This window comes from Mytilus galloprovincialis, chromosome 11 (genome assembly GCF_965363235.1).
Source record: "Mytilus galloprovincialis chromosome 11, xbMytGall1.hap1.1, whole genome shotgun sequence".
In the NCBI taxonomy this organism is placed as follows: Eukaryota; Metazoa; Mollusca; class Bivalvia; order Mytilida; family Mytilidae; genus Mytilus; species Mytilus galloprovincialis.
The window spans coordinates 66,226,228-66,239,135 of record NC_134848.1 but is presented as its reverse complement, the minus strand read 5'-3'; the positions used below and the strand labels follow the sequence as shown (position 1 = coordinate 66,239,135).

The window sequence follows — 12,908 nt, the reverse complement described above, 5'->3', positions numbered from 1 at the left end:
TCCGATGACCTGGCCATCAAATCAAGATGGCCGCCATGGCTAAAAAAAGAACACAGGGGTAAAATGTATATTTTGGCTTATATCTTTAAAACCGAGGCATTTAGAGCAAATCTGACAGAGTAAAATTGTTGATCAGGTCAAGATCTATTTGCCCTGAAATTTTCAGACGAATCGGATAACCTGTTGTTGGGTTGCTGCCCCTGAATTGGTAATTTTAAGGAAATTTTGCAGTTTTTGGTTATTATCTTGAAGACTATTATAGATAGAGATAAACTGTAAACAGCAATAATGTTCAGCAAAATAAGACCTACAAATAAGTCTAATGACCAAAATTGTCAGTCAACCTCTTAAGGAGTTATTGCCCTTTATAGTCAATTTTAACAACTTTTTCGTCATTTTTTGTAACTTGTACAAAAATCTTCTCCTCTGAAACTACTGGGCCAAATTTAAACTTACTTGGCCACAATCATAATTGTGGTATATAGTTTAAAAAATGTGTCCGATGACCCCACCTACCAAACAAAATGGCCGACATGGCTAAAATTAGAACATAGTGGTAAAATGCAGTTTTTGCTTTATATCTTTGAAACTAAGACATTTAGGGCAAATCTTTCAAAATTTAAATGTTCATCAGAATAAGATCTATCTCCTCGCAAATTTTCAGATGAATCCTACAACCCATTGTCGGGTTGCTGCTCTAAAATTGATAATTTTAAGGAAATTTTGCAGTTTTTGGTTATTATCTTAAATACTATTATATATAGAGATAAACTATAAACAGCAATAATGTTCAGCAAAGTAAGATCTACAAATAAGTCAAACATGACCAAAATTGTCAGAGAACCCTTTAAGGAGTTATTGTCCTTTATAGTCAATATTGAACAACTTTTCGTCATTTTCGTAACTTGTACAAAAATCTTCTTTTCTAAAACTATGGGCCAAATTTAACCAAACTTGGCCACAATAATTACTAGGGTATCTATTTTAAAAAAGTGTCTAATGACCCCGCCTACCAACCAAGATGGCCAACATCAGTAAATACAGTAACAAGTGAGCGACACAGGCTCTTGAGAGCCTCTAGTTTTATAACTCAATGGATAGTTTACATTGTAAAACTTATGTACATATACTTTTTTCTGAAGAAAAATCTTTAATTTATTCATATTTAGAAGAAGTTTACTTTATTTTAATTGCTTCCTTCCAGGAAGAAATTTCCCCAACATATTTTCCGTATGCAAAGTGACCTCAGTGTGACCCATCTCGCAAAAAATCCGGTGATCGCAATACGCATGGATGTCCTTAAAATAAACTATTATCTGAATTTACATGTTAAACACGTGCTCAATTTCTATGCTTTTTTGTTGATTTTTTGTTGATTGTTGACCAACAGGTGACAATCGTTAAACTTCGCCTTCAAAACACGAACTTTAATTACCTGCCATATTTTCACAACAACACTGATCGATTGAAACAAAAATTGACGATTATACGAAATTTATGCCAAAAAAATAAAAAATTCTTGAACAGAATACTAAGTTTATGATGTTTGTATGCATTGGTTCAAGAATTGGAAGAACATAATTTTTCACCGGTCACTCGTTTCTTATGACTTTAATGATTTTTTTATATTCTTTAAAAAAAAATGCGGTGAAAGTGACTTGATGATAATGAAAATATTTTTTTTATAAATTGAGCAATTTCAAGAAAGGGTAAAAATCAACAATTTTATCAAGTATTATGGTCCAATTTCAATTTCCCTTGAATGTATGAAAAAGGCCTTAACGAGATCGGTTACGTTAATCATCAAAGGTTCCAGGATTATGATTTGATAAGGCTGACGCGCGTTTCGTCTAAATAAGTCTCCTCAGTGACGCTCATAACAATTGTTCCTGCAGAAGAGTCTTAAAAATATGGAACAACGAAGCATAAATCTTTTAATACAATTTATGTCTTCATTTGTGTTGTATAATTTTTTATTCTATTGGCACATAACTCAAATTTGAAGTCTTTATGAGAATATATGTTTTAATTCACTTTCTCCACAATATTCTAATAAATTGATTTGTTTGAGAAGTTGTTGGTTATAATTGATCACAGTTTAACATTACACTTTTTTATTGCAGTCATTTCATTAATGAAGATACAAAAATAGATATCATATTTTTCGCCTACATGCAAAGGATAATAAACAGAATCATAGAAAATAACAATGTGTGTATTCCTGACGAGTAGGAGATCCATTGACTGTGGTTTGTTTTCTGGGTATTTATTTGTTCATTGGATCCTGAAATAAACAATTTGTAAACTATGACTTTTTGTGCAATTTTATTTAACAGTTGAAAAACAATGTGTTTTTCATTTAGTAAAAGGACAATGTTTTATAAATGGAATTTATTTATTTGATTTAGGGTCCAAATAAAGGCAACAGCAGTATACCGTTGTTCAAAACTCGTAAATCTATAGACAAAAAACAAAATCGGGGTAAGAAACCAAAACTAAGGGAAACACATTAAAAATAAGAGGAGAACAACGACACAACATTAAAATGTAACACACACAGAAACGGACTAAGCATTAGACAAAATTCGATGAGAATAACAAATATAACATCAAAACCAAATACATTAATTTGGGATAGAAAAGTACCATGACACGTCTTATAGTAATGTGAATTCATACTAAAATATAAAAGAAAAAAACGACACAACGGAAACACAACGTAAAAATGTTACACACTCAGAAACGAACTATGATATAACAATGGCCATTTACCTGACATTGTACAGGACATTTTTAAAGAAGAAAATTGTGGGTTGAACCTGGTTTTGTGGCCTGCCAAACCTCGCACTTTAATGGCAATGTAATAAAAGTGCGAGGTTTGGCATGCCACAAAACCAGGTTCAACCCACCATTTTTTCCTTTAAAAATGCCCTGTACCAAGTCAGGAATATGGTCATTGTTATATTATAGTTCGTTTCTGTGTGTATTACATTATAACGTTGTGTCGTTTGTTTTCTCTTATTTTTGAGTGTAAATTCACATTGCGATAAGACGTGTCACGGTACTTGTCTATCCCAAATTCATGTATTTGGTTTTGATGTTATATATATATGTTATATTTGTTATTCTCGTGGGATTTTGTCTATATGTGTTACATTTTAGTGTTATGTCGTTGTTCTCCTCTTATATTTAATGCGTTTCCCTCGGTTTTAGTTTGTTATCCCGATTTTGTTTTTTGTCCATGGATTTATGAGTTTTGAACAGCGGTATACTACTGTTGCCTTTATTTAAATATAACATTAAAATGACAACATAATATAAGAGGACAACAATACAAAAAAATAGGAGAACGTATTATGCAAAGAAACACATGAATATTAGATAACAACAGGCATCAGGTTTAAAATTCAATACGCCAAAAACGCGCCTCGTCCACGCAAGACTTACCAGTGACGCCCAGATATAAAAGTTCGAAAGTCAAAAAAAGTACAAAGTTGTACAGCACTGAGGATCAAAAGTTGAAAAAGGTTGTGCCAAACGCGGCTAGGGTTTTCTACTTGTGATAAGAATATCCCTATTATTTAGAACAATTTATGCTAATGCAAACAGTAAATTTTATCAAATGAATATAAAAGATATACATGATAAAACTGAAGTCTTAACTAATTACAGAAAACAAAACCCGAATACATAATACAAAGACCAAGAAATAAAGAAAACAATTAACTAATAAGCACAATATCATCGTATTTCGTTCTTTTTAATGGTGTTGTTAGTTTTATGCGATTTTTTACTGGTACCTTATTGTATCTTCTGTCTCTTTTAACTTTAACCAGTAATACTATAAAAAAGTTGAGAACAACAAGTGTGAAAATTTACAGGTATGCTGGAATACTCAAAATTGAGAATGGAAATGGGGAATGTGCCAAAGAGACAACAACCCGACCATAGAAATAAACAACAGCAGAAGGTCACCAACAGGTCTTCAATGTAGCGAGAAATTCCCGCACCCGGAGGCGTCCTTCAGCTTGCCCCTAAACAAATATATACTAGTTCTTCTCGTATAATGTTTGATGGTATTATTAACTCCTAACGAAAGGGATTGTGCTTGATTTTTCTATGATGAAGACGTATTCTTTCGGTCAGTGTCATTGAGGTCTGGAGCTGGCATGTTTGTAACCGTTATTAACTGATGTTGATCGTTGTCATTTTGCTTAGTGTTGTCTGATACCTATTCAAACATCGGACTGGGACTTCCTTAAAACAGAGTTTTATTGTGCGTGTTGTTGTGTATTTGGTTATTCCACATTGACAAGATGTATATTGAGAGGATTAAGTCTCTGCCTCTTCTGCTCTTTGGTCGGGTTTTGTCTCTCTCACGGCACAACCCCCGTTTCCTATCTCAACTCTGTATCATAAAATCGACTCTTTTTTGTTTGTTTTGTTCACGCATCGTTGTCAATATAATGGAGTTTGATGCGACTCTCATCTCATACAAATTAGAGGTTTAGCTAGTATTAAAACCAGGTTCAATCCACTATTTTCTTCATACCATATGAGAATGGCTGTACCAACTGAGGAATATGACAGTTGTTATCCATTCGTTTGATGTGATTGAGCTTTTGATTTTGCCGTTTGATTAGGGACATTCCGCTTTCAATTTTCCTCGGAGTTCTGTATACTTTTCTCATTTTTCGTTTAAAGACACAACGCAGTAGACAATGTTGAAATTAAAGTAAATATAATATAAAGACAGGTAAAAAAATGTCAATTTAAAGTGGTTCGTGAAATAAGTCCAATTCGTTATCATGTGACTTGCTTAACATAACAAGTGTTTTAAATATTCTCGCATCTTAAATCTTGCACTGTTAAAATAACTTTAAAAGACACGGAAGGATCAGTTGCAACATACTTTCTTCTCATACATTCTACAGTTAATATCACAAGTTTCTGAAAGTTATGAAAGTTCTACATGAGATCGTTGGCAACTAAACTCTACTGTAAAACTCGAACATAGCAAAAATATATTCCGACTTAACAACAGTGGGAATCATTTTATAATGCAAAGGAAGAAATTTTAAATATAGTAATTTTAAAAGTTTTCTAAGATTCTCTTCATACCTGCCATTAAAAAATCGGACAGCTTCTGCTGAAAGGTCTTTTGTGTCCGAACTATTTCATCAATTTGTTTTTGGACCAAAATATCTTTTGTGTCAAGTTTTCTTAACTTCATTCTGGTATTTCTATTGTTAGTCTCTATCAGTTTCTGTATATCTCTCTGTATTTTCACCTGATTTTCATGCATTTTTGTTAAGTCACTGACATCCACTTGAAGTTTTCCAATGTTTTCATTGAAAATATCTGTATAATTTTTTAACACTATAAAAAGAAATAATTCAATTTGTACGTAAGCTTTAAGATTTCAAGAGTAATTCGATGTTTTACTTTGTACGCGTGTGTTTGTTGCAAACTGCACAAGCAGAATATGTTTTCCATTTTTGGGGGGGGAGGGGGATATTTTAATGAAATTCCTTAATAATCACTGTAATTGTAGGACGCACTTTCAGTGTGATTTAAAATATTATAAATCAAATATTTCTCCATTTTTCAGACATTACAAAGGATCTGAAACTTGCACCTTAATCGTTTAAAATGTTTTAAAATCATCGGATTTTGTCTAATGCTTTGTTTGTTTCTGTGTGTGTTACATTTTAATGTTGTGTCGCTGTTCTCCATTTATATTTACTCGGATTTTTTTCTCCATCGATTTACGAGTTTTGAACAGCAGTATACTACTGTTGCCTTTATTAATCAATCAAACAAAAGAAAGTTAAGCAAAAGAAACAAACATGTAAAGTAAAGAAGAAAATATCATGTTCCTGGCTTAAGGACTGACAAAACGGTTGTTCTTATACCAAATGTTAAAGAAGAAATAGAGACAACTTTTGTTTTAGAAAGGTACTTAATTTTAAAGACCAGCACCAAATAAGCAACACTTTTTTTTAGACATATTTGTGGTCTGTACTCTTTAATGACGCGTGCTTAAAAGCAGCAATTAAACATTTTGAATTTTTGATATCTGAGTGGAAAGGGTTTAACCATATTATATCAAGCATGTGTCAAGTGATTTACGCTTCAACAAAACTAGAACACACCCGCGAAATCGCGGGCATATACATCTTGTGAACTATTGTAGGATGATTTTTTTGTCAAAGATATTATGTATGGAGAATTTCATAAAAGGTATGAAAAGCTCTCTCCCTTTTTCTAAAGTCTGATATTTGTTTCCTTTCTGTTAAATTCAATTTTTTCGTGTTTCTGCCTCAGACCACAATTATACTTCTCCTTTGCTATAATGCTTCTTTTGGTAAAAGTGAAATCAAATTAAAAAATTGCACCGTTTCATACATGAAATAAATGTAACTGTTTATATATAAACCATTATTAGTCTAATAAAATATCCTTCTAGGACAATCCATCAGTGCTTTTTCTTTTGGAAGCCTTATTAACATGCCAATGGTAGGATATGAATCTTGTATAAATGACCAAGACCGACTAAGGCTAATTTGAGGGGTTGTCGGAGGGGTCCTGATCCCGAAATCCTGGGCTTAAAACCATGAAATCCCGAGATGCAGAATTTAAAGAATCTTGTATCCCGAAATCCCGAAATCGAAAAATATATTCCCGGATCACGTAAGGATCAATCCCAAAATCAGGAGCTTAAAAAACACCCGATCCCGACGCCCCCAAAAAGGTCCTGCCTTCCTCTAATCTCTACCTTACTTTCATTTTTGCCAAATCACTATTTTCCCTTTCAACAATAAATTTGGCTGCCATATTTATGGGCATTATGTTTTCTAGTCTGCATCCGTGCGTTCATTCGTTCGGTCGCCCGTCCGTCCGTCTGTCCCCCTTCATGTTAAAGTCTTTGGTTGAGGTAGTTTTAGATGAAATTAAGCACGTTTTACTTATTTATGAAAGTGGTATGACCCCTTAAATAGTAAACATTTCAAAGAAAACAGTAGGCAGAATCAGGGACTTTCTATACTAACATAGAAAGTCCCTGACAGAATACAGAGAGTCTCTTTATATTAAAGTAGTATAATCGTAGTTTACATGTAGATAAACGCGAAAAATAATTGTCCTCTCTAAGGAGGTATTATAGTTGTGATTCTTGTGATCTAAACATCATGATATGGAGAACGCTCTGAATGGCTTATTCATTTTTTTCATTTTTGTTATCTATCATACGATTGGTTGTACTTGTGTCACATGTTTTATTTATTTTGATATATATGCAACTGGTATGACCCATTAAATAGCAAACATTTCAAAGAAAACAGTAGACAGAATACAGAGAGTCTCTTAGACTATATAGTAAAGTAGTTTAATCGTAGTTTACATGTAGATAAACGCGAAAAATAATTGTCCTCTATAAGGAGGTATAATAGTTGTGGGCCTTACGATCTAAACACCATGATATGGAGAACGATCTGATTGGCTTATTTATTTTTCATTTGTGTTATCTATCATACGATTGGTTGTATTTGTGCATGTTTCAAACCGGAAGTCTTATCTATGACTAAAAGTCAGTCTGACGACGGAATCATATTCGGACTCCTTTTTTGTCGTTTTTCTCCCATAATAACTCAATCTGAATAATCGTAAGAATGGATGACAAATGCGACTATGCATGTTACCTATAGTACACAGAGGCATGATGTTTGATTTATTGTGGAAGAAAGAGAAGCGACACACAAAATGACGTCTTCTCGTTTAATAGTATAGATGTGTATATTGTCACTCATACCACATCTTCCTGTATCTAGTAAATAAACAACTTCAAATTAAAACAAAAGAAATGTTAACTTCAGTTATACCTACGTTACATTCGCTTTTATCAGGAAGTGACATATATATAAAAAAAAAAGTGTTCACCCCTCCCCCCAAAAACGCGAAATTATGACCTCTACTCAACAAACATGTTAAACTTACTAATATCCATGCTGTTAATGTGTTCACTATGTTTTTCATGTCCAACAAATAACCTTTCAACTTCCTCTTCAGATTTTTTTATCTGCAATCTGTTGTGCAAAGAATTGTTCCTCAATACTGTAAAATGGAAATAAGAAAGTGACAGTAAAGCGTTTTCATTCGAGTTTTCCTTAAAACAAAATATAATCGATTGTCCATTTATGGTATTACAATGTGCCTGTGTTCAGAGGTTTATAGTAAGCTTAAAACCTGGAGTTTGGAATTTTGTGTATTTTTCTTTTTAAGAATTACTTGCTTACCAAACTTGTCCAAACGGCTAATATTATATTATAGTACATATATATTAATTATTTAAATAAACATTTTTACATACCTGCAAACTCTAAACTCAAATCTTGGAATTGAAACACAAGGTATATCACGAATCCTATTGATACTAAAAATGAACTTAATGAAATAACGAGGAAAACAATCAAACAGTTCCATCTTTGTTTTTTAATGCAAGAACAACATGAGTTCTTCTTGTTGGTTTTTGGTGAAACCCAATCAGATGTTTTGTTTATATCATCGTCATTTTCCTCACTTGCATCCGTTCCACAATTATATTCTTTGTCAAACATATATTTTTTACTTTCTCCGTGCTGATTTTCTTCTTGAGATGAGTCTGAAATGTTGAGTTCTTAAATTAATTGCTTATCCTCGATGGAATTATTTTGTACATTCCTATTATAACTATGTACCCCTGTGTATGAAGCTCTTCACTAGAACAATTATTATAGTAGTTAACGTAGTGCTATTTCCATTGCATCCCTTATGATAAATATAAAATAGTGAATATCATGAAACACTAATAGCAAATGACTTAGCTAATACTTTAGATTTAAGTCATCACAATAGCGGCATATAATCTGTTTGATTTTATTTGAAAAGAACGAAATTGACAACATTAATTACTACTACCGGAAATTACTCAATTTTGGAGAAAAATATATACCGAAATAGTACACAACATATCCATCTGTACTAAAAATACAGAAGATGCTGTCATTTTGTCACTGTCAGTTATTGCATAATTTATCTATATTTATAAAGAAACTATCTGCTCTCATTTTGTAAGATGCATGTTTCTTGCAAGTTTTATGATCTTTAGAAAATACACTTTAGTTATTAGTTTCCTGTCTATTCTGTCATTTATTGAATTTGATATGTAAGTTTTCCATATTTAACACATAGTGTGTGTCTGAGTGTAAATTAAGAATTGAATAATTGCCAATTTTATCACATAAATCACGATTTGAATTAAATCTACTTAAGATTGAAACTCTTGAGAGAAAAAATACATCAAGAAGTGCATGTTTCAAAAATCAGGGATGGTCACGCTTTTATCATAATTAATAAAAAAAAAATAATGATAATTGGTTCTTGGGACAGACGATACGTGGATTCAAAGGAAATACAAATACAAATTCGGTTTTATAATGACAAATATGAACACAAAATATCGGGAAAGTACATGGGATGTACTTCATAATTAAGCATGTCGAGTTATTACGATAATGTTTTTTAATATACTGAAACAATTAACAGTAATTTTTTTTGACGATAGGGAAAAGAATTTAAAGAAAAAGGCTAAATTTTCTGTCTGGTTCTTTATAACCACAACGGTACATGATTGAAGCCGTAGGTTTTTTTTTAACAAGATGTCCAAAGTCGGTTGTGCGATGAGATTTAAGTTTCGTGTGTTTATAATGAGGATTTAACACCTAAAATGCATGTGTTAATTATATACTATACCCATCTCTGGCCGTCCACCATATGATATATCTTCCCTTCTTTTTGTCAGTCTGTACCAAAACGTATACTCAATATCAGCACCGGGCTATCCAAATCAGTGTTTCTTCTGTAATGATAGTTACATAAGATATCAGACACACATGACAATAACATTAATTGCTTTCCTTACAATGTTGCTTTTAAAAAGAACCATGCTAGATTGAGCTTGATATTATTTATTTATAGTGAGATAAAACTACCTGTGTTCATACGTGTCACAGTTCATTATACGATGGAATTTTAACATGAACAGCCATCGTAGATTTACTTAGTTCTGCACTCAATGCCAACAATCTGCATTTAACATGTTTAACAAAATAAACAAAATCTAATTAATGTCAGGATGTGCATCAATTTACTAAAATACATAATATAGTATATATAAATGATTTATAAATAGTCATATCAATTTGTCACAGAAGATCATTTGTAATTTATTTTGTAGTGATTTATCCAATTAAACATGTTAAATATTTCAAGTTGAATGCACCTATGAGGTCGTTAACCCGATTGAATTTATCTTATATTCTAATATGACGTGCTTTTTTAGCTTTGTAAACAACACTGTGATAAAATTCTCGATAAAATATACTTAGCGCAGACTCAGAGATATACATAATAATGGCTGTTACAATATACTTCCAACGTAAATCTACATATATTGGAACCTATTTGCAGACCCTTTGCCGATTTTATTGTTTTAAAAAGTGCAATTCAAAAAAGACAAAATAACTTATTCTTATTCGTATGCATAATAAAAAGAAGTAATGCACAAGAGCTCGGGGAAATCAACAAAATAGAAATAAAATAAAATTCCGCGAAAGTCTATTAATCTTTATGGCGCATTTAAGTCATTTCAAAACATGACGTCATACAAATGAAACCGCTAAAGTTGAAAGCGTGAACCATCGGAATTCGTATGATATTGTATTAAAACTGATTTTGGAGGTAGGTTTTGTTTTATTTTCTATTCTATTGCATTATTCACATATTTACTCATTTCAGCAAGTCAACATGGCGGCTCCTTAGTTACAAAAAGTCAACTTTTGATTTGTGACGGAACTCCGAAGCTTACGAGAAAAATATGGCAAATGTTAGGTTTGAGAATTTAAAGAATTAAAAAGTTTTTTTCTAGCAGTTATTCACGAAATACATATTTATAAAGATATTTGAGCTTTATCTAACAGGGAGTAAAAAGGAACAGCCACACACACAGCATACCAACCCTCGCTTCAGTTTTTTAATGACCGTATTTGTCCTATTAGAATCGAAATAATTCATGGAAGCCATAGATTGTTGGAAATTTACACATGGCCTGTGCCGTGATATTCGTTAATTTTATCCCTCGCTAACGCTCAGGCTAAAATTCGAATATCACGTCCCAGGCCATGTGTAAATTTCCAACAATCTATGGCTTCCATGAATTATTTCTTAAATAATACATTTTATGATTTGACAAATGTAAAAGTTATAGCATTTAACTATTTAGTGTTGTATTATACGTTTTAACATATTTAACCTATATTGCGGACAGTTAACTTACATTCAACATCGACACGATGCATGGCAGACAGTTCTTTGTGTATAAATAAATAAGATCTTTGTGTATGTTGATGATAGATAATATATGGTAGACTTTACAGGACATAATTGATGATATTCTTACAAAGTTTGATTCTTTGATCGGTCATTGGTAGTTATGAAATGCATATTCCTGACGTAAACAAATTAAAAACGGATCAAGGCATTTGCTGTGCAAGTCGGTAAGTCGATTATTATATTGTTTTGATTTTATACACTTACAAACAAATAGAACGGTGTTGTTTATTATTTTAATAATCCCGATCACAATCAGTCATGAAGTTGTAGAACAATGGATATGAAAATTCATATATAGGATTTATATGTTATTGAGAGAGCGTAAGTGTTTCGTAATAGCATTAAATTGTTATTGATGTGGATTAAGTGCGATTTGCAAGTGGTGGCTATAATGTCTTTTAGGGGGATTATGTGTCACGTTGTAGCTTTTACCTCATGTAGGGGAACTTGTGTTACGTAGTGGCTATACTGTCATCATGGTCATGTAGGTGGAATTAGTGTTACGTAGTGGCTATAATGTAATTCGCGTGAAATGCTGTTTACATAATCATGGTAATGACTATAATGTCATGTAGGTGGTGTAGTTTTAACGTGATGCCACTGATGTTATATAGAACGAAAAATTGTTACGTTGAGGCTATAGTTCCATGTAGGGGAGTATATGTTATGTAGTTATTATAATATCATGTAAAGGAGTACGCGATACGAAGTGGATTTAATGTTATGAAAAGAGAGGGAGGTGGAGTTACGAAGTTTTTTGATGGAATAAAGTTTTGAGTGGTCATGTAGGAAGAGTATATTTTACGTAGTGACTATAATATATCATGAAGTGGCGAAAGTATTTTAAAGTAGTGGCTGTAATGTTTTATAGGGAATTTCTATACATCTTCCCGTCAATGAGTGGACTCATTTTTGAGTGTATTATACTCCAGCGAGATTGACCAGCTTATACCTTCAAGTATGTACAGTTAAAATGAGATATGTATGTACAGATAAAACCAGTGCTGTATTTTAGATGTGGAGTAGTGTCGACATGATGTCGGAATAAAGTGTTACGTAGTGGCTGTAATATCTTGATGGGTAAACAAATGTTACGTAGTGACTATAATGTCATAAAGGGTATTCAATATTATTTACGTAGTGGCTATATTGTCATTTATACTGCACTCGTTCTATTTGTGCAGTCAAATGCGTGGACTGTATATTTCTATGTCATATACAGTCACTGACCCGATATCACTTTTCCTCGTGAATATTTAAATAGAAATTGCCGAAATAATAATGAATTATTCATACGACCTCTTCAACCTGTTCTTGTTTCAAATGCATACAACGATGCGTGGAACGACTCAACATTGTTTCTTTTGCAATTATAGGAAAAACATATTTAATTTGTTAATATTTTTTGTTTGCAACCTATAAATCATTAGGTTTTATGCTTATGGTTGATATTTTAAAAGTCCATACTCAAACGATTTCGT

At 32.2% G+C, this 12,908-nt stretch overlaps 1 protein-coding gene across 1 annotated transcript; it reads right to left on the bottom strand.

The window, feature by feature from the left end:
• Positions 1-2,007: 2,007 nt before the first annotated feature.
• Positions 2,008-9,913, bottom strand: LOC143052646 (uncharacterized). Its single transcript, XM_076225711.1, has 5 exons — positions 9,790-9,913; positions 8,369-8,659; positions 7,996-8,112; positions 5,122-5,379; positions 2,008-2,284 (listed from the first exon to the last, which is right to left on the bottom strand). Exons 1-5 carry the CDS (start codon positions 9,791-9,793, stop codon positions 2,169-2,171), a joined length of 786 nt encoding a protein of 261 aa, XP_076081826.1. The 5' UTR covers positions 9,794-9,913; the 3' UTR covers positions 2,008-2,168.
• Positions 9,914-12,908: the final 2,995 nt, after the last annotated feature.